Below are 23532 nucleotides of genomic sequence, written 5' to 3'. Positions count from 1 at the left end.
TTATGATATTATATAACATAACAAAAATATGCTGATGCTCTAATGATAGACCTTACTGTCATTTTCTGTTTGTGTCATGTCCAAAGCAAATTTACTCGAGACTTGTTATATCAAGGTCAACGTGAGACTTTACATATTATTCGCTTAACATTCGATTAACATGTGGTTGCTATTTATGTCACTGATACGTGAACATGTGGAAATTGTACTCTTTCTTATTTAAGGTTTATAATTTAGTTTTGGTTGAGACCTAATTTCAGGTTTCTTACATTTTTGGGTGAGATAATGACAAAACTCTTATGAAATATGAAAGAACATGTGATTCCATGAGGAATTCAACATTTATTTGATGAAAATTGGTTTTGAAATGGCTGAGATATCCAAAAAAAGAGCAATTCTAATAAAGTGTGGGACCCACACTTTATTACGATTGCTTTGTTTTACTTTGTTTTTGGATGTTTCAGTAATTCCAAACCCGATTTTCATCAAATAAATTTTGAATTCCTCCTAAAATGGTATGCTCTGTACTATATCATAAGTCTTTTCTTGGTATCTCGCAAAAAGTTAAAAGCCCAATTCTCATCTCCACCAAAACTGTACCGTCCCTTTAATTTTGATTATCCCATTACATTCTGTTCGTACGACATTACTATATTTATTAACAGCCAGCTCAAACATGAAATAGGAATGCACTGTAACACCAAAAGGTGAAAAGTTTGCCACTAAAACCTTTAGCATGAGAAAAGCTAACAGTACTCTTAGATTCACATAAAAATAGAAGTTTTTATCCTCTGAAATTATCGTTGCCTACTACCAGAAAAAAAAATCTCCCAGCTGTGTGGGCACTTGTCTACAACAAAGCGTGTCAAGGGAGCATGAGGTAAGGTTTCGCTCCACTTCCGTATTTTCACTGTTTCTGCTGCCTCAACATTACACGAGTTTTTTTTTTTCTTTTTATATTTTCACTTCGTCATATCGCCTTGGAACATTTTTTGGCTGATGATTCCTGTGGGAAAGCCAAACTGAGAGCTGAAAGGTGGGAAGGGTCTCTCTTTCACCTTCCTGCATGCTGAGAGGGAAGACGGGGAACACGCAATAATCTGAGCGACACATGAATGTTTGCTTGCCAATTTAACTCTGCTCATTGTGTTACAATATCACGATTCTACTCTTCACCATTGTAAGGCTGGTCTCTGACAACGGCCATGAATCCACGCCGAGTGTTGGCGGGGTCAGAGGTGAACCTGATCCAAGCTACGTTGTTTTCAACCAGCACCGCCTTGCTTGGTACGGAGCGACCCGTCAGTTTGGTCATGGCATCAGTACCGGGGTTACCACCCGAACCAATCTCAACGAAGTCCTAAGAAAGTTAGAATGGATTTACTTAGACAGGAATGTATACATAACTTGCTTTACCTTTACATGCACAATCGTTATGGTGGCTGGAATGTACAGCGATAGACAAAGGGATTGATAGGGATAGCTAAAAGAAAATAAAGGACACGGAAAATAATGTACATTAACAGAAACTTTAAGTGCAAGTGCTCAACAACATACTTTTGTTCATATCGTTTGTTCATCCAACACTTAACAATTTGATTTACACCAACTACAGAAGTTTGTTAACAAAAACAATTCAAAGAAGCAGGTTCTTGAGACAGCAGAATCTCCGAACTTCTCATTACGGTGAATGCTATAAATTGAATCCCGCGAACAAGGGAAAGGATGACCCCACCTGATTAGTCTCCAGTGTAAAGGTCTTAAATGAGATTCCAATGCGGCGTCCAGGGACGATCCGGATCACCCAGTCACACTGGAAGTAATTGCCATAGTTCTCCGGGTAATTGGGCGTGGTAATGGTCTCTTCGCCATCAATATCAAGCCTGATTCTACCCCCGCAACCTGTCAATAGCAGCCAAAGAACGATATAGGATATGTAGAAGTCATTTCACAACTCCAACATCTTTGTTAGTAGGACGTTGATCAGATTGGACTGCATGAAATGTCATTGTTTATACAGTGGACTCCCAATATAACGAAGTCCTTGGGACCGGCAGTTTTCTTTCGTTACATCGAAATTTCGTTATAACCGAAAAAACAAACAACAAAAATACATAGAGTGGATAACGTTGCGGCCTGACTTTTGACTTCGTTGTAATCGGAATTTTGTTATAACGGGAGTGCACTGTAGTCTGGTTTGGATGGTGAGTAAACAGAATAATCTTGACGGGAAAAAAAAATGTCCCTAACACTGGGCGGTGATAGTGAGCATTAACCTTCCACGGGATCAGCGGATATTATATCGAGATTACAGTCTGACCGTAACGTCTGTCTGTGTAACAGGCCCTGTGAACCCTTTAAATCACAAGGACGAGCCTTGACGACTCACGTGGAGTAGCTGGTGTTAGACGAACGTCATCTGAGGAATACGTGAAAACCTCTTGTTAGATGAAAATATTTAGCACTAAAATGACTCTTAAACCGAGTGCAAGGAAGTAATACTAAATCACGAGATGTTACCACGTAACTTAAGAATCGTAGCATAGCTTTCGCAGCATAATGATTTAAAATGGCTTCACGAAAGTTCAACAAGAGCATGATAATGTAATCATATCGCTGTAAGCCCCTATAGACCAAAATACATCTTTTCGAAAACAGCGAAAAAACCTGAAAAATTCTGAATAAGGGAAGCTTGTGTATGTATAACCTTTCATTACCCAGTTCATCTTCTTATGGATTCTGCAATCGAGATTGAAAGTGCTTCGCTACGTGCTTTCATAATCATCTGCTATAGCTACAGTACTGTATACTCACTGGTATTTTTTGCGTCGGGGAAGGGGCTCTTCGCAACATTCCCTGGATCTGAAAGAGCATGAGGAATTCAAGACAATCTGTCGAAACTTTTAGCATGATTAATATCTGCAATTATTAACGATTTTAAGGAGTCATTAATACTCAGTCGTCAAACATCCCTATAGCTATCGTCACTACTATTTTCGGATGATCACCTATACAGTCATCTTCATCATTTTTTTTCTCAAAATAATCACTTTCATCCAATCCTAAAATTCAGTAAAAAATATGAAATTGAGGAAATCTTGATAAAAGGAATGCTCTCCCATCTTCCATACGTCACAATTACCAGGAGTTCACACAATACAAGGTTGAATAAAGTTTCTTCTTTTTTTTTTTAGGAAACAAAAAGAAAACTCCTCCCAACAGGATTAGTTGGCAGGTGTGTGTATGTGTGTGTGTTTAACAATAATATTATACATTATTCATTAAAAAAACATGTTTTACAAGTAGGAAGTGTTCTCATTTCAATGAATGACATAATTGAGATGGTAACACTGAAATGGGATAAAATAATCCCTTGTTCCAAGTTTGGTCAATACAAGGTGTGTTGTTGGAGGCAGGGTTCCAATCCACAAAAAGCGAGCTTGAGAACAGGTCAGTGCACAGTGTATTTCTTTCTTTCTCATTATCTATTGGACGAAAATGGACCACGTGTTACCAAAGACGGAAGTGTCTGCGACGTGGATCTCAAACCCGGAGTAGTTGTCCCAGTCATCACTCTTGAATGAAATCCACAGCTGGTTGCCCTGGATACGGAAACTGGCTGGATCAGGTAGCTCAGGGCCACTATGCTTGTAGATCAGGTAACTTGACGGTTCTTCCTCGTTCTCCTTCGCGCCTGTAAGATAACCCAAAGATGGCATTATGGTACTATCGATTAAAAGAAAATCTCTATAACAGTCAGCAGCTTTTGAGAGCATACGCCTTGTCGGCGTGCATTGCATGGCAGCGCATCTTCATTTGAATACAGTTCAGTGACCCCAAACACTTTTACCCCTTTCTGCATAAATCAAGTGTTTTTCCATTTCGGTCCATTAAAGTATATTATTCTTCACTTCCTATGACATTAAATCATAAGCGGACATTCCTAGATAAGGTACAGGTGAAAAAATCATTACAGCCAAAGTTTGGATCCCACTTCCTTGAAACTCATCACATGTTCTTTGTATATAACAATGCAAACACGGCTAACATGGCGCTCAATGCAATCAAACGAAGAGGCTGCAGCACTCTGTGTAAGCTTGTGATTTTCATAACAGGTTTTCTTTCATCATGGCTTCTATAGTCCCTTCTGTAGTAACCCTGCCACGACCTAGCATCCACAAGGCAGTCGTGTAAGAAAGAAGCAGAAGGTTTCCTGGATCGGCTTCAGCAACTGCACCTATTGCATTGGACGCGATAAAGTTTAACACGGTAAATTAGTTGTTGTTGTTGTTGTTGTTGTTGTTGTTGTTTTAAAGAAAGAAGAGAAAGAGAGAAAAATTGGGGCCCTATACTTCAAATAATTTGCCCCCAAAATTAGTTATCTTTTTGTTTCTTCGTGAGTAGAGAAAGATGTTTGTTTCTCTAAGCGATCATGGTTTTACAATATTTACCCAACGAAATATTTGTGACTGTATACCTCGTCAGCATGATGTTTAAATTTAGCAAGGCTTTACCAAGGAGGTACCTCCATGGCTCTACATCTTGGTAAATTACCTACTCCCAGGCTGAAGAAGTCATAGTTGGGCTCCGTATCAAACTTCTTGAAGGAGACACTGAGGCTTCCTCCCTCGGACGTCTTCACCATCCAGTAGCAGAAGATATCGCTGGGGTACTGGCGGGGGTAGTTGGGAGACACAATACGAGCTGTCCTGTTACCACTCTGCTGGGAAAGGTCAATGTCCTCTCCACATCCTGGTCAAGGATAGAGTGGTTTGAAAGATTGGAACCGGTCACTATGAATACTGTGATAGTTTAGTGATGTCAGTTTCTGTCACTGTTGAATTGTTTCTACGGTTGTTTAATCTGCTTCTGTTATCAGGATTGCAGCGATGGTTTGGTTCGACAAATAGTTGTGCTTGTGAGTAGTTCAGTCATTATTACCACACACGTCTGCGTATTTTGCTTATGCTAGGATCTTTTTGATATGATCTTTGTTAATTCTTTCACTGACATATTATCAGTTTGAATGCTACATGTGATTCCTTGTGGTACTTTGTTAATCCTGAAGTGTGTATCTAATTCTAAATGACGACATGCTCTTTAGTAATCTCACAATCGCTGCAATTAATAAAGATTTGACCGGGGGAAACATTTTCACATTTTATAGTTGTCATGCAGTCTATAGTGTAGAATAGAATGGCTAGATTATATTATAGTACGGTATCATGTATTTAAGAGACATTAATGTACTTTTTAAGTAAAACTGACTGGCGATATTTTACTGCACTACAACCTTTAAATCAAACTGATAGAGACACTATTTATGAAGAAACGAAGATCAGAAAGGGTAAAAGTTAATTGCATACCGCATATAACTACATTTTTTTTTTCTACTGCAAACAACGCCTGCTACCACTTATAAATAAAGTGCACAATTTTCGTATGTACTTTCTCTTCAATTTGTTTAATTTTGTAACAATTGGTTAATGATGATAAAAGAAAAAAATTCACATTTTAGTCTTAGAGCCGTGAGGATTAAGAAAGTATCTAAATAGAAGTGGGGAGGGGGGGGGGGTGGACGTACTTCGTGGAATGTGCCTTTTGAGATCACACCATTCCCTGTTCTCATCTCCGTTACACAGGTCCTCGCGTTCAATCCGGTACTGCTGTACAGTTTGGTTGAGACACTCTCCGAGCTGTGGTAGACCGCAGTCCTGCACCTCGTCACAAACCTGGCTCCATTTGATACACTTGTCTTCCTCTGGACACTGCACGCCCTTTAACACGTCCTCGGGATCACAGGCTGTTAAAGGCATAATTTACCGTTTGCAGAAGAAACAAAAACCAAGCATTATCGCTTTAAAATAGTTCTAAAATGTGAGTTAGCTAGGGATAGAAACAACCCCTGTAAAAATTGGAATCTGTATAATCGATGTTCAGTTTTTTAAGTATACAAAATGTGAAAAATAGCTACAATAAAAGTGTTTCCAGAATAAACCGTCTACAGTTATATGGCAATAAAAAAAAATACTGATATCTCCTTATATTTAAGGCTTTATTGCAAAAAAAAAAGAGAAATATATATATGTAGGATGTTTTGTGATACAACAGACCTACACATATGCAACAAATGTGATATCTCGAACAATTTTTAAATCACAGCTCCCAAAGGTAAACAGGATCTTTAAAAATGTGCCAAGTCAGGTAAAGCCAAGTTTTTCATCAGGTGAAGCGCAGATAAAACGTAGACATCTCTATCTGACTTCTAGTGCTGCCGATTTATAAACAGTGTACGATTTCAAATGCCCACTCAAAAATCAGATCGGCCACAGCAATCTAACCTTCATTTCCATCCAAGCATACAAGCTTGCATGCTGAGCCCAAGTGTCATTTATTTTGCAGGTGATACGGACAAGACATAAGAGCTTTTATACATGTATGTAGATGAAGGGCATATCACTGAGAAAAACATGACAAGGTAGATTCACCTGCTTTGAGACAGTGTATCTACAGCACTGATTTCATTCTTCTTGCAAAAAAGAAATCATGGTTGCACATTAACACAACAGAAATTAGAACGTCAAGGGGTAAAAACATAAAGGCACATAGGATATTAACTGCACATTAACTACATTTAGCCTTCACATTAAGATACACTTGTATCTTGTCATCAATGATGGGTGTATTTCAGTGGGGGAAAAAGAGGAAAAGTAAATAAATCCAGCACTTATAGATGGAAAACGCCAACAATTCTTGTAGAAATTCAGAACAAAATAGGGCTACTCACGTGAAATTTGAATATCGTCCATACGCACTTTGAGTAATCTTAACTGCTGCTTTGTTTCCTTGTATGACGTCACCGATTGACGCTTCGTTCTCGATTTTGATTGGAAGATGTCATCATCTATCTTGTCCTGAGATTATAAAACGACAAAAAGGTGGAGCGAGAAATATTCAATGAGGGTTGCAAACACTCACACCAAGAAGAGTGAATATGAGGATAATTGTGTTACACCAATCTCTTTTGACGAAATGTAGGCTGCTCCTAATTCCGACGTCGGTGAGGTTAAAGGGGCTATAGGTGAGGATTCAGGTTTACCATAACGTTGGTTTTTTTGTGAGATAATGAGATAACTCTTATGAAATAGGAAAGAGCATGTAATTTCAAGAAGGATCCAACTTTTACTTGATGAATATTGGTCTTGAAATGGCTGAGATATCAAAAAAAAAAAGCGATCCTAATAAAATTGACAGGCCACGGCTTTTATTAGGATCTCTTTGATTTAATTTGTTTTAAAACATCTTAGTCATTTCAAAACCGATTTTCATCAAATAAACTTTTCATTCCCCTTAGAATTGTATGCTCTTTAACATTTCCTATAGAGTGGTTTCTAAATATCTCGCAAAACGTTACAAGCTGTATCCTCACCTCAACCAGTACTGTACAGTCCCTTTTAATGGCCTACATCCTCAAAGAGGAAATTCAGTCCAAATATAAGTTAGTCTGATTAAAAAACAAAACAAAAAAACGAGTACGAGTTCAAGGGTAAAAATTAGACTGTAATCGGATGAAAAACAAGGAAGTTGCGACATTTTGAATTTTTGCTAATTTCTGCAAAACAGTTCTTGTACAGTGGATATGAAATGTGCAAATGTGCGAGCCAACCATGTCATACCGTCACAGTTTTCCATTGATCGCGTACAAAAAGAAAATGACAAAAATTCAATGTTTTTGCCATTGAAGGTTGAAACACGATGTTATTCCTGGTTAAATTACTTCAGAATAGTGATCAAATACTAATAGATATACCAGGAATAGACCCTCGGGCATAATTGCGTTTGAATGAAGAACTGGAAATTTCAAAATTTTATGTACAAACTATATGGCCAGTTGTGAGGGGACGACATGCTCACTTTGCCATTTGCATTATATTCATATTGACTGTTCAAGAACTGTTTCCTGGACTCTTTCTTATGACTAACGTATATTTGGACTGGATTTCCCCTGTAATGGGTCTCCCCATTATATCAACCTGGAGCTAAGAGAGAATCCTGTTTTTCTCAATCTCAGCCGCGATTACGTTTAGCTTTGCATTTCTGCCCAAAGCAGTAATCACTTGTATTGTATGTCGTGTACTGAACCAGCATCGACAGATGTCGTAGCATATGTTGCAGTATGGAGCGGCATATTCTTAAAGGGGGAATTACGGAAGAGTTGAGACTTAATCTAAAAACAAGAGAACCGGGGGGTCTCGCGCTCACCCAAGTATCGCAAGTTTACCTTCCACGCAGTACATATAGTTTACAATTTAAGAAAAGAAGATTTGAAAAGATTCTTTAAGTTGGTTTATTTGTTTGCTTGTTTTTTGTCTATGTCCCCCACCCTACAGTTGGGGAATCGTACCCATTTGTGTGAATATTACTACCAAAGTGATAATACCTGCCAAGTTTTGTGAAAATTACAGTATGCATTCTAAACAAGAAGATGAAAATGTACAATTAAGGGCCATTTTTTTGAACCTCCGACCCCGGGCTCCAAGGGGGGGGGGGGGGGGGGGGGATGGGGCATCCTGGGCCTGCCATGAACAAATTTGAATCTACGGTCATCAATATATTTACTCATAGTATTGATTTTAGCTCTGTCACTTCTGGTTCTAGAAAAGAAGATTTTTAAAGATTCCTTAATGGCGGTGGGTCCCTTTGGGCCCCGGGAGGCATGGTGCCCATTTGAACAAATGGAGATCCTATACCCCTAGGGACGCTACCTGCTAAGTTTGGTGAAAATCTATCGTGGGGTTTTCAAGAAGATGGAAATATACAATTTAGGCCCCATTTGCCCCCCCCCCCCCCCCTCCCGGGCACCAAGAGGGGCACCCCTTGCTCTGCCCAAAACAAACCTAAAACTGCAGTCATCAATGTACTAAGTTGTAGTATTAACTTTGCGATATCACTTCTGGTTCTAGAGAAGGGTTTAAATTATATATTTTTCAATTTGGGGGGGGGGGGGGTCCTCTGGGGCCACTCTGGGGCCCCTAGGGGGAACATGGTGCCCACTTGAATAAATTGAGATCCTGTCACCCTAGAGATGCTACCTACCAAGATTGGTGAAAATCCATCCTGTTTTCAAGAAGAAGATGAAAATGTACAATTTAGGTACCACTTGGGCCTCCCCTGGGCCCCAAGGGGGCAGCCTGGATCTGCCATGAACAAACTTGAAACTACAGTCATCAATGTACTAGCTCAGAGTATCAACTTAGCTCTATCACTTCTGGTTCTGGGGAAGAAGATTTTTAAAGATTCCTTAATTTAGGGGGTTTGGGCCCCCTGCGCCCCCCTCCCCCTCCCAGGAGGGGCCTGGTGCCCATTTGAACAAATTGAGATCCAAACTCCCTAGGGATGCCACCTGCCAAGTTTGGTGAAAATCCATCATGGGGTTTCCAAGAAGATGAAAATCTAAAAAGTTTATGCACGACGCACGACGAACGCCGGACGAAGAACGATCGCAATAGCTCACTTGAGCTCAAGAGAGCTAAAAAGACTTGATAACATTTCATAAATGCAACATTGAAAATTTGATTAAAATCTTTAAAAAAAAATTAGGAAGTTATGAAGATCTGAAATTGCTTCTCTATATTTCTCAACACAGTTCTTGAACATTCAAAAATTATGATATAATGCAAACAGTGAGTTGAAGATGTCATCGTCTCACAACTTGTTTGTACATAAAATCATTAAAGTTCCCAATTTCGTTTCTATTCTTTTCTTTTGTTCAAACGTAGTTATGCTCCAGTCTCAGATCCTAATACATCTGACAGATGATTGTTTTCAGAAATAACATTATGTTGACAATCTTTGAGCAGAAAAATTGAATTTTGTCATTTCTTTTCAACACGATTAATGGAAAATTGTAAGGTGACGACATCATCAGTTCACTCATTTGCTTATTAATAGCAGCTATTTTGCAAAATAAGTGAATATTCAACATTTCATAACTTCCTCAGTTTTAATCCTATTTTCTGATCACATTTTCATTGTTGTGCTTCAAAAACTATCAATTTTCAGACTAACTCTTAACTCAACGGGAATTCCCCTTTGAATTGAATTTCCTTGTTAATGTCGAACGAAAAGAAAAACAAGATAACAATGCCAACTTTCGACGTAAATAAGCATCGATTATTCAGTATTTTAGTAGTATAGTCGCAAATAATACAAAGTTCAATGTAAACACTACATCAGAAGTACACTTGTTTGGCAGTCAAAGAACTAATAGATTTCTACTAGTAAAAATTGGGGGCCTCTAGGAGATAACATATGTTTATTTGTGAAACCGTGGATAAGACTGCATCTTCAGACGTGATTTGCTATGATCTAAAACGAAATACCTGCTTACATTTGTAATTTCCTCTATCCATCAGAATATGCTTCCAAATGGAGGAAGCTGTATTTTCTCACAAACAAACGAACTGGGCGGAAGAAGTTAACCTTGAAATATTCCTAGAAAATGATGGGCTAGACGATGAGGTATTCACGCTCCATTAGGAAGAGCGAAAGGTCACGACTAGGTAAACCCTTAGCTTGCACTTTCTGGGCCATCCTAGACCTTTCTCTCCACCGGGCGGGATGGCGGTCCCACGCGTGTCTCGACCATTCGCCCTTTATACCTGCTGATGTCAGGCGGTGCCATGCTCTCGCTGGAAGCCAAAGCAGATAGATTATTCTCTCGCGAGAAAATGGCGAAATTGCCAAAAGAAAAAAAAACTAGAAATGTCGCTATGGCGACTGGTATGCCTCCGCCATAATGCATGATTCTCCCAATAGGTGTACAGTACAATGTCTTCACAATGTGTGATGACAGTTTCACATAACTGGCAAAATACTGAAATGACAGGTTTGTCAGAAATATCTTGACTATTCACTTTCCTTGAACTAGGTTTGCTTTAATTGTCTAAGAGTGCAGACTGTATAATGAAGGCCTATTTGGGAAATTAAGGATTTTTACTTGACTTTTGACCGCTCCTTTTATAAGTTTATGCATTGAGTAATTTTCAAGGTATGAAGAAAAACTGCAAATAACAGCATAAAATAGATTTTTTTTTCACTTTAGCCTGGCCTTTGACCCTTAACCTTTGACCTTTGACATTCTGGCAGGAAATTTCCCGGGGAATCTCCATTAGGTAATACATGTATATAATATCATTAAGTTTTAAAAATAATCCTGCAAGCATTGCATAAATACTAGTATGAGGGAAATTGTGAAATTTTAAGAGTTGACCTTGACCCCTGACTATTGACCCATATGCGTATGTACCAAGTTCCATGAAGATACATTGAACCATTTGAAAGAAAAGTGAAATTGTAACATTTTCACCTGACCTTTGACCTTGTGACATGAAACTCTCTCTGGAGAATCTTAACGCAGTAGTACATGTCAACACTAAGTTTCAAATTCGAGAAAATACCTTCGGGCATTGCATAGATGTGGGGGAAATAGCAACATTTTTAGCATTTGACCTTGACCTTTTGAATTTTTGACCTCTTTCCAATTTCACTAATGAACTACTGAACTTATTGCCCCATCATACGTCATCCTTGGACCATGTTTGGTGAAATTTGCTTAATCCAGTTCTTATTCATCGCGTAAACAGATAAATTTTAGGATTTGACCTTGATCTTGGACCTTTGGCCTTAAGCCGATTTCACCCAATATCTAATCAGGTAATTGCCCATCATACTTCATACTTGGACCAAGTTTGGTAAAATTCAAGTCAATATTACTCAAGTTATCGCGTAAACGAATGCGGACGGACGTACGTACGGACGTACAGACGTACATACGTACAGACGTACATACGTACGGACGGACAACCCGAAAACATAATGACTCCGGCACCACTTCGTGGCGGAGGAATAAAAATAAATTTACAGTATGTATTCTTTGAAATCAAGTCACTGCCTAAATCTACTGTCGAGGTTCTGGTCACGTATCTGTTGTATTCTATCAACCGTGTTAACATCACATCAGGGCCTAATGCTCCCTCGTCGGTACCAGGTTCACCTAAAGGAGGAAATACAACTCGGAAACAGCCAATGATCATACAGATTTCTAGTGAGCTACAATGATCATACAGATTTCTAGTGAGCTACAAGAAAATCGCTGACTTTCCCACGAGGAAAGCAACCAGCCCGACAAATGAGTTGTGACAAATGACAAAGTGAAGAAGAAAAGGGAAGCCGTAGGGGAGTAATGGGCTCTCGGACGTCTGAAAGAGTTCACTCGGAGAGGACAAACCTCCACCAAGGCTAAAGTCACTAACGCCGTCATGTGCATGCATATTCTGGAACCGGATCAAGATCCGGCTCACCACCAGCGTCACAAACCAATTACCTGTTCCTTATACGACAACAAGCCTATTCATTATTATCCCTTTATAGTTTTTTTTTCCCCGCTGGTCACAGTCTCCTGATGACAGGCGAACAACAAGAAACAGACCGACACCGGCTAAATTAAGTATCATAACCTCCTTTATACATAGGAAACTATTGCAACTACGGTCCAGCTCATCTACCTCGCACAAGTCGAAAAATTGACGAAGTTGAAGAAAAAGTCTACCCCCTGATGGACATAAATATGTGTTAATTCTATAAGTTCACTAATTGTATTATGTAAATCGAAATTCGCGTGGGGCGACGGATTTTCTCTGGTCCTTTGAAATTCATGTTGACTGTTTCTTTATTGGCTCTAGGTAGATGTTCGTACCATGTGTCCCGAAGAGGGACAGCGAGATGATCTCCGGTTTGCTATGAAGAAATGTGTATAAAATATCCAGTATAAAAGATACTTTCTGTTTACCATGCTCTCAGTTTTATAGAGTCATAGATCAGCTAGTTCATGGTAGATTGGTTGGCTTTTTCCCTGTGTACGCAAGAACCGCCTTTCACCTCTTCAACTCTTTAACCAGGCGTTGTCCACATTGTATGTTGTCTACACCAGTTAACCAGGGAGGTGAGACATGAACCTCCCTGGGTGAACCAGTCTACCCTGGTATATATGGAAATGACCTTGATACACCGGACAGGCAAATCCATAAAATCTACCTGTGGTTGGAAAAAGCAAAAACATCTGGCCCTGCTTGAGGCCAGTTTCTGACAATTAACGTTACAAATGACTTGGGCGAAACGGGCGGAAAGTCTTTTTACCCTCCACAGGTCCTCACGAGTCACCCATGGCCCAATTGAAATCAAGTTTAATGGTCTATTAAAGCGCTATGACTTGAAATGTTCATGTTATTGCGATCTAAAATTTGTCATTCCGTAGTCTGATTTCCGTTTGCTATCATGTCGTTGTTTTCCATATTGGATATATCACACAAACTTCTAGCATTACTCGATCGTTGATGTGAATTTCTTCTTTTTTTAGCATGTTGCATAGAGGAATTTCGAGCAGGCGGTGCAGAAAAATAGACCAGCTATCAAACTGACAAAGCTCATTTACGTAATAATAAATATAATGGAATCTGCCTGTACCTGGTGAGGAGGTATTCACACGCAGATTTAACTCACTGTGAAGTATTTCACTTTTTATCATCACCTTTACTGCAATATGGTAGGAGTTGAACGCTTGGGAAATTGGCATCTCATTTCAAGAACACCGTACAGCTGGGTTATTTACACAGAAGTTTTGACTATTGAATAAAAAGATACAGACGCTGTTAATGTAGAGTGTAGAGTGATATATCAAACGCACTGCACTCTCCGGGACGATACAATCTGTCACTAAGCAGCACAAGGCCAAACAAAAACTGTAATACTGATGATGATGATGGTGATGATGATGGTGATGATGATGATAATGATCATCATAACACAGTTGTATAAATGATAAAACACGCCGTCAAATCAGGGAGGTGCCACCTCCCTGATTTCTATGGTGTGCACACACGAACGCCCCCCCCCCCCCCCCCCCCCCCGGGGTCGCGCTCCGGTCATTTGTTCAGGCATGGCAGTCTGTGTGATGGAGATTCAAGCTCTTCATTTGAAGCAAAGTGCCTTGTTTTCATTTGTTTGTTTATTTGTTTATTTGTTTGGTTGTCTGTTCTTTTCTTTGCTATGTGAAAAAGGTGGGAAATACAATCAATTTCCGCATGCATTTCCGACACAAAAACCGATAACTCCTAAACGTGGATGGGGCTTATCGTGGATCGGTCACCCCGGATAATTCATTATAGTGTAGGTGTACTTCCCGATGGACCGCGAACCCGGCACAGCAAAGGCCTTGATGAAGTCCGCTTACGCAGAGAAAGAACGAGTTTAAAACTCCATTGTAGCCAGAGATTAAAGGGTGTGTGCAGTTGTGGTTGAGTTGAGGATTTAGCTTTTAACGTTTTGTGAGATATTCAGAAACCACTCTATGAGATGCCAAAGAGCATGCAATTCTAAGGGGAATCACAAGTTTATTTGATGAAAATCGGTTTGGAAATGGCTGAGATATCCCAAAACAAGGTGAAAAAAGAGATCCTAATAAAAGGCGTGGCCTGTCGCCTTTTATTATCATCATCACTTTTTTGAATATCTCAGCCATTTGAAAACCAATTTTCATCAAATAAACGTTGAATTCTTCTTAAAGTTAGATGCTCTTTCATATTTCATAATATAAGAGGTTTCTCATTATCTCACTTTGGAATGTCCAAAACATGAATCCCCACCTCAACCAGTACTGCACAGTCCCTTTAAAATCTCCATAAAGTCTGACACTCATGTCAAGAGTACGTCACGAAGAGATCACTCAATTGTAACCGGAAGTGGTATGAAATCATTTTTTTTTTTCAAGGACTGTGATATGGCCGATGTCACAAATCAAGACTGACAAAAACATTTGATCAATTTTAAGTTATACGTTTCTTCTGTGTAGTATGCGTGAGGGGAAATACTAGCACAGGAGTGGGATGATAGAAAGGCAAATAGCAAGGAAAAGTACTATAGGCCTACATGCTATCATTGCTAATGACGTTTAATGACGAAGGATGCAGATTTTAATAACTTAATGGGCAGATGAACGTTGGTTCTGTCATCCTCGTTTATCATTCCCTCCCATGACACGCCTAGGATGTACTTCTACCCGAATCAATGGGCAAATCCCAACTAATAGCGATGCGATGGAAATAACATTTACAGTTGATCGGTCTCTCCAAAGTTCCTCACATAGCCATAGTGGATGTAACATGAAAGTTTGAAACGAACCCAGCAACTCCACTGATCTAACTTCAGACACTGAATAGAAGAGATAGCATCGACTATGGTCGGACCAAAACCATTCCCTCTACTAGTCTCAGCACATGACTGTCAGCACTCAGATGCATTGATGATAGGAAGAGCTAATACCCAGCTTAAATTGTCAAAGTTTTTTTTTGTGTGTGTGTGTGTGCGTGTGTCTTTGATTTTCCTGATTACATTGGCAATGGGGAAGACGCACAATGGTGTCAAATAAAAAAAAAAATGTGTAAAAAATCAAAACATACAAAAAGTGTTAAAAATCAGCAGCAGCCTCGTCTGCACACCGACCGCTCACCGTGAGCAGCTTGCATCAAGCTTTCTTTAAACAAAACTTTGGACATGTTTGCTGTTTTGTTTCTGTTTTCAAAAATTAGAGAAAGGTTTAGAGTTTCCAAAATGTTTCCTGACAAATTTCCCGAGCTTCACACGATCTTTCAGTCCTTGGAAATAAAAAGTGCGGGAAGGTCACTGATCACACAACGTATATTTCAGAAAGGTTCAAACGAAAACGTGAAACTATGCAATCACAGTGGTGTGCCGAAGCTTTCCCGCCGTGTGTAATATACCGCATGAGACAGCTCTTCGCTCAACAAGTCTCGGGAAGTACGTCTATAATTTAATATCCGAGAAACTAAGACATTTGTTTCAATGTTGATACTTTTAACTTATGTTGAATCAATAAGATTTTGTATGAGTCAAGAGTCATGTGACCGTGAAACTCTCAGGCATCATACAAGTATCTTAACATGTACAAACTTTCTCTCTCAGATGGCGGGGAAAGATGGCTCGTTCCTTCTATAAGAACACACGATTTGCCATGAACTTTCTCGACTTTATCATTCGACCTTTGACTTCAATCAAATGCTCACAGGGCGAAGAGAAAGAGTGCCAAGAACAGTGGCCTTACTTTTTCACCGAGCGGTCTCTTTACTGCCAGAGTTTTTTAACGATACCAGTTGAGCTTCGTCCAATAAACACACCAAGAGATTCCAGGAGGAGATGGAGCCCAGTCCCACGCACTCGAAGTACGTGACCATCCTTCACGTTGTGATGTAAGCTGACCTTGATAGATCTCAATCGACCGGGATGGATGGTCTTTGTCTTCATCTCTATCCTACTTCTACTAATGAAATAATGTGTTTCTTTCCTCCACACTGACTAACATTCACACGAACATTTCCATATCTTGTAATATGGCTGGAAATACTATTCACAGCCTAAAGCCACTATTCATCATTTAGTTTGCAGATGACCACCCACCCCAGACTAAGTGCTAGTTAGTGATAGTTAGAATGTTAGTCAGAATTATCAATGTTAAAGGCATTATTTATCATTTGCAGATGAAACAAAAACCCAGCTTTAGTGCTTCAAAATAGTTCTTAAATATGAGTCAGGAATAGAAACAACCAATGTAAAAATTTGAATCAGTATAATCAATGTTGAGTATCTTTAAAAACACAAAACGTGAACAATAGTTGTACTTGTTTCTTGACTAAACTGCCTACAGTTATGGTTTAATGAGAAAAATAATGATATCTCCTAACATTTAAGGCTTTCTCGCAAAATTTTTATATGGTAGGATAACTGACCTACACATACGCACCAAATGTGATATCTCGAAAAAACGTTTAAATCACGGTCCCCAATGAAAAACAGTACCTGTAAGTACTTTTTGAATAGAGACAATGTAAACAATAGTTTTATTCAAATAGTTTCTAGAATAAAACTTCTACAGTTATGGTTTATTGAGAAAATTAGTGATATCTCCTCATATATGCTGCTTTATTGCCAAATTTAGATGTTTTATGATACTACGTCAATGTAATGATTCCAACATTTTTTAATCACTGCTCCTTAATTTCAGTCAAATGAATCCTTGACCATTCATTAGTATTCGTTTTTCTCACTAGCTGTCAATTCATTAAATAGGAAATACATCCCCCAAATGAGTTTTTTTTTTAAAGATAGAGAAAGAGGAAATATTCCCTAGAAAACTATACAAAAATGAGAAAAATGGGAAAAGAAATAAGGAGGGTATGATATTTCGAAATTTCAAAAATTTTCGAGGAAAAAAAAAATTCTTGACCAGTCCTTATGAATATTCATATTAGGAATATGACGATGTCATGCTCTCACAATTTTTTATTCATATCATATAGGCCTATAGGTTTCCTACAGAAATGACAAAAATCTCATATTTCAGCTGTATAAATATAAAACCTGTCTTAAAATCTCCCAAAATAAAAAAGAACAAATGTTAACTCTGATATATCCTTCCTGTAATAATTTCCGTTATGCTATTTTATGTACATATCAGTAGTTTTCGTTTTGTCTTGTTTTGTTTTGTTTTGATTTGTTTTGTTCTTCTTTTTTTTGTATTGTGTCATAATTGTTGCTGTTTACTAGGGAGAAGCCTTGACAGGTCAATGGCCTTTGCTTCTTCCTCCACACCCTGTATTGCATATTATGATTGACATGTTGTCCTGTATTGTTCATTCTTTTTTTAACCAGTTGTGCAAGTTGTGGAAATAAATGAAATGAATTAATTAGAATATATCTTGGTGTGGGAATATGTTTTAGTTGTTTCAGCTGAAAAATATATATTTTTTAAGAATTCATAATCAGCATACAGGAAAAAATGTGAGGGAATGACATCATCAACACTCCCTTTTCAATATTCATGAGGACTAGTCAAGAAATGTTATCCGAAAAATGTAAAATAACAAGATATCATATCTTTCTCATTTCTAAACCATTTTTTTTTTTTTGGTGGTCATTTTTTAATCGTACTGTATATGGTAGAGAATGTTTTTCTCTTTCTTTGAAGTGTATTGATTTTTTAGGTATTTCATTTTCCTCCACACTGTACCTGACTGTAATTCATATCAAATACATTTTAAAGGGGATGGCTAGTTACTGATCAGTGGGAAACAGTGGGAATGCTGGGAGTTGATTGTTCCAATTCTTGTGGGATTCATTTAAGAGTACATTATCTATTGTTATGTGAAAATTATTTGCTTCAGAACGGTCTCGTATTCAAGTAATGTGCAGTTTAAGGGAATTACATACTTACAATGTTATGGCAGTAAATGACACTCGTAGTCTGCAGATGAAAAGGATACTTCTGAGTACAGCTATCTTTGACAAAATTTCGCCTTTCATTATTACAATCTTACTTCTCAAATAATACCATGAGAGCCTAACCAGTTGACGTTTCTATCTGCTTCTAACCAAGTGACCTTTGTCTGTGAGTATTCACCTTCAGTCTTCCTAAGTGTACCTTTAAACCTGTATGATTTTCTAATTTGAAGGATTGAATCCCACATATCCTTCACATCCGCTCTTCAAACTTTTTTGTTTTGTTTTGTTGTAGTTTTTTCTAAACCCGAGGCCCCTTTGGCACCTACATTTTTTTAAAGACCCAGTTACATTTAAAGATCGAACATAAATATTCTTCTTCTTTTTTTTTTGGGGGGGGGGGGGGAGGTGGGGGGGGGGGGTAGATCGCGGCCTACCTGCGAGAGCTTTGTGGCCCACTGGTTGAGAAGCACGGCTTCACACTACATCGTGATCCCGAGGTAAACATAGTGGGGTAATATATTCACAAGGTTTAACGAATGTCAAAATGTTTTGACCTAGAGGTCAATAATTGGATTTTCCACTACTTGTCAACGCGTTTCAACATCAACTCTACTGTATGTAAATACACAAACCTATGATATAATCATGGAGCTCTATGTATGTTTTCATTTTCAGTCAGCAGGGGATCCACTGGGGCAGAAAATAAGACGGAAATTTTAGTCTATCATCCAGTCGACTTTTCCTATATCAAACTAGGCGTATTTTACCATTTGCAGATTAAACAAAAACCCAGCATTAGTGCTTTAAAATAGTTATAAAATGTGAGTTCAAGGGATAGAAACAACCACTGTAAAATTTGAATAGGCAAAATCGATGTTACTTATTGTTAGATATACAAATAATGTGAACAAAAGTTATAATAAAAATGTTTTCAGACTAAACCGTCTACAGTTACGGTTTATTGAGAAAAATACAGATATCTCCTTATATTTTAGGCTTTATGGCGAAAATTACATATGACAGAATGTTTTGTGGTACAACAGACCTACACATAGGCCTATGCATTAAATGTCATATCCTGAAAATTTTTTAAATCACTACTCCCAAAGGTAAACAAGACCTTTGAAGTAAAGGTAAGTCAAACGAACAAGGCTTTCTCCGAGATACAAAATCATTGAATACCTAAAATTGCATCCGTTGTAAACTAAAAGAAAATGGATTATTCACGAACACAGAGTACAATATAGATGAGATGTCTTTTAGGCCCTACATGCACACAATCTTAGCTATCCTGTTAGAAAATGGAGGAACAAAAGGAATTATTTCCAGACTTGAACAGAGTCGCAAAGAATAATCTTTTCAAAAGGAAGTTTTGCTGCTCATGGAGATTGTTAAATTCGTGGGAGAATGGTATATGCATTGTATAATATATATTTAAATATATATATATATATATATAGTTGAGACAATGTAGATAACAGAAGATGTCGCATGAAACCGGCAGAGTTTCATGCGACATCTTCTGTTATCTACATTGTCTCAACTATAATTTCACTTAAGATGACAGAGGCGTGCGGTAGGAATATCAGCATCATCACACTATATATATATATATATATATATATACAGGCCTACATGCACGTACATAATGAGCAGCGGTCATTCACGAAACAATTTGATATTGATGACAGTAAATTTCATGACAGTAAATATGCAGGGATATGGACGAAAGACATGATTCGGCTTCCTTATTTTAGAGGAGGTAATTGAAAATAGTTTGTGATTAACTCACCATCATCTCATACTGAATTATGTAGGATATTGCTTAAACGCTGATGAGTTCGAAATTTTGATAATCACTTGACTGTATAAGCCTTAATTTCAAACCAGCTTTTGATAATTATGTATTTGAACATCAACCAATCATCTCCCAGTTTTCGCCTTATCATTTCAGTATGAGTATAGAAACTGTCACTCCGGGGAGGAAGATACTGAGCACCTCACTAAAGTGACCATAATAATGGTCTCGAGACGTTGCCATGGTACCATTAGAGACTCAGACACGACGAAAGAAATAGAATGCTCTGCGTGTGACCTTGATGGGATTTCATGAAAAAGAAAGAATAATATTTAGAGAACCATCCATCTTTCAGCGCACGACGTTGGATCTTGCCTGTGTAAATACGAAGGAAAACCAGCGAGATTTGTTTCCTGTGGTTTTCAATGTTATTACGGCTATCAAATCCCATAATTGCATTTACTCGTCTCCATGGATATTTGTGCCGACTCCGCCGTTGGCTTTGAGTACAAACCTGCTTTGAGCCAATTACTAGCTAGTACTCTTCAGCTCCTATTCTGTTTTTGTTCTTGTTTTGTTTTGTTTTGTGTTTTCTTTTGTGCTAGTCTCGTAACTTAAGAAGACGTACATGGGGGGGGGGGGGTTAATTTCTGCTGCTCTACAAAGAGGAAAAATATAGTTAATTCCTATTCCAAGATTCATAAACTCCCATACACACTTTGTTTTTCTAAAGAACAATGATCATCAAGAATAAATACAGAGGTCTATTGTCATTCAGTTCGTCAGCCCATCTTAACAATGTTATTCACTTCAATGTTGTTCAAGAGATGTTTGTGGGTGTGCAAGAAATCCCCTGTATATCATACAGGTATATGGGGCCTATCAATATATAACGTTATATAAATCGAGACATTTGTTTGTGGCCCGGGAGGATAAACGTGTAAGACAAAGTCGACCAAGTACTGACGAAGGAAATGGGCGTGCCCCAACTCCAGTCAAGGAGGCGGAGCTTCTGTCCATCTCCAAGATTGGTTGCAAGGAGACCACTGCAATCATAATCAGCTTCTCTACAATTCGAATCAAATACGAATTAATCGAGAATCTTGTTATTCTGTAGCTCCCATAGTCATACGCCGGCTTTGGTATAGGCCTATACCAAGGAGTGTTAGTGTCTGATAAATACTTGTATACTACGTAACAATTTATTTGAAATGAAACAAGACAAAGATGTCATAAATTACCGAGCGTGACAAAGGGATAGTACAGTAAAAACGACAGCATACATGAAACTCTTATTTCCGAGTAGGCGTACACGCTAATTTACCAACTAAAATAGATAACGTGCGAGTTTCTTTACTTTGTCTAGCTCTACAAATTAAATTTGCTAAGATCGCAACTGCTAATCTGTAAATTAACAAACATGTCGGAAAAAAGGAACTAGTGGGACTCGAGCCTGTCATTAACAAATTGAATTTGTAGAGGGAGACAAAGTGTAGAAACTCGCACCTGAACCTTCAACCCTCTGAATAATATTTTTCCTTCAAAAATAGATAAGAATCGAAGAAACTAAAGCAAAAATGTCATTAAATTGCCAATTAAACAAAACACGGGAAAAAAGGACGCGAAATATTCCACAAATTTCTGGAAACAGCGACAGCCTTCACTGTATATTCGTCTCGACGGTCAGGGAAACTTCACAGGGGTTTGGAACAATTAGGAGTGTATGATTACTATTAAACAATGCCTACATCAAGCATTTTTCTATAGCAGGCGGGAAGGTCCCTCCTATATTCAGGGAAAAGTATAAGGACATTTAAAAGGACGTTTATTGTTTCATGTCGCACGTTTTGCTCTTAGGCCTATTCTGTCACCAAGTCACAACTATAATTAGATGTCACGAAGGCAGTGACAATACACTATACAGTCATGCTTTGCAAATCGACCTCAATCTGAACATGTCTTATTGTTATTACAATGTTTACTGTATGTTAAAGCACTAGCATGAAAATAATGAGTTTATTTTTTCTTACAAGCACAACAGTGAGGATGCCGTGAAATCAATTAAAAATGTGAAAAGTTGTGAAATTGTAAAGTTTTCCTAATCTTCACAAAACAGTTCATTAAAAGTCAATGAAAATATACGAATAGTGAGTTGATGATATCATCGCTTCACAACTTGCCCTGTAGTTTATACATAAATCTAAAAAATAAAAGGAATTAATTTTGTTTCGGTTTGCTTTATATTGTTCCAACATAGTTGTGCCTAATATAGTACCTGTTTCAGACTAATAATTCTGTATGAGAAGCTATTAGTCAAGAATAACATTGTTTCAAACTTTTTTAGAAGATAATTGAATTTTCATCATTTTTCAAAGATAAATGGAAAGTTGTGAGCTGATCACCATCATTTAATATCATCAGCTAGCTAACTTGCATCAGGGAGGTGAGAGGTTCCCACCTCCCTGTTTGCATATATTCATATCAATATTGTTCGACAATCGTTCTGCAAAAATCAAGCAAATGTTAAACTTTCATAACCTCATAAATGTTATTTTAATCCAGTTTCAACGTGGTTTATTCTTTCTTTACAGACTAGCTATGAACTAGTCTAGGAATTTCACCTGCTAGCCCTAGGGAGACCCAAGATGATCCCCTGCCGAGCTACTCAACCTATTTGACATGAAATGCTCTTATACAAATCCACGATAATCTATATACAAGTTGTACTTCGATTTAAACAAATGTTGCTCATGTGTTATTCCGATGTCAAAATACTCCCTGAATGGCACAATATGAGATGAAGAGGTCAAGTATAAGATTAATGTGACTTACTTGGATATACGACTGATTTCCTACATCCATGTGTTTCACACAAGGTATACGTCAGGAGTGGATCCATAAATTTCGTGAAAGGGGGGGGGGGCGCAAAGCAGTTTATATTTTTGGTACAAGCAAAAAAAAAAAAAAAAAAGAGGCCCTAACAGGTATTTTCTCGTACCACTTCCAGGGTTACTCTGTTGACAAGGTAGTTTATCAAAAAACTAGAAATGTCTCTAAAGATGGCGACTGGTATGCCTCCACCATAATGCATGGTTCTCCTATTTATTATAATATCACAATGTTTCCACAACGTGTGATGACAATTTCAAATAACTGGCAAAACACTGAAATGACAGTATTGTCAAAAATGTGTTGAATGTTCACTTTCCTTGCACTAGGTTTGCTATATTGTCTACGAGTGCAGGTACATGTATTTGGGGATTTGAGGATTTTCACTTGACTTTTGACCCTTTTATAAGTTTGTGAATTGAGTAATTGCAAGGTATAAAGAATAAGTGTAATTTCAGAATAAAATATTTTTTTTCGCATTTCAGTATGGCCTC

At 38.1% G+C, this 23532-nt stretch overlaps 1 protein-coding gene across 1 annotated transcript in view; it reads right to left on the bottom strand.

The window, feature by feature from the left end:
• The window catches only part of LOC139729543 (tolloid-like protein 2), a 39771-nt gene that overhangs the window by 7008 nt on the left and 9231 nt on the right, over positions 1 to 23532 (bottom strand). The window contains exons 2-8 of the mRNA XM_071640471.1: positions 6788 to 6914; positions 5585 to 5803; positions 4555 to 4752; positions 3515 to 3694; positions 2815 to 2862; positions 1736 to 1902; positions 1177 to 1360 (exon numbers count right to left, since the gene is read on the bottom strand). Coding sequence (XP_071496572.1) covers positions 1177 to 1360; positions 1736 to 1902; positions 2815 to 2862; positions 3515 to 3694; positions 4555 to 4752; positions 5585 to 5803; positions 6788 to 6914 — 1123 coding nt within the window. The remainder of the gene's footprint in view (positions 1 to 1176; positions 1361 to 1735; positions 1903 to 2814; positions 2863 to 3514; positions 3695 to 4554; positions 4753 to 5584; positions 5804 to 6787; positions 6915 to 23532) is intronic.

The sequence above is a fragment of the Diadema antillarum genome, unplaced genomic scaffold, assembly GCF_040938485.1.
Source record: "Diadema antillarum isolate AM-2024a unplaced genomic scaffold, OU_Dant_1.0 seq00000244_RagTag, whole genome shotgun sequence".
NCBI classification, from domain to species: Eukaryota; Metazoa; Echinodermata; class Echinoidea; order Diadematoida; family Diadematidae; genus Diadema; species Diadema antillarum.
Note: the sequence above shows the minus strand (reverse complement) of the source record. Positions and strands in the feature narration are given on the sequence as shown.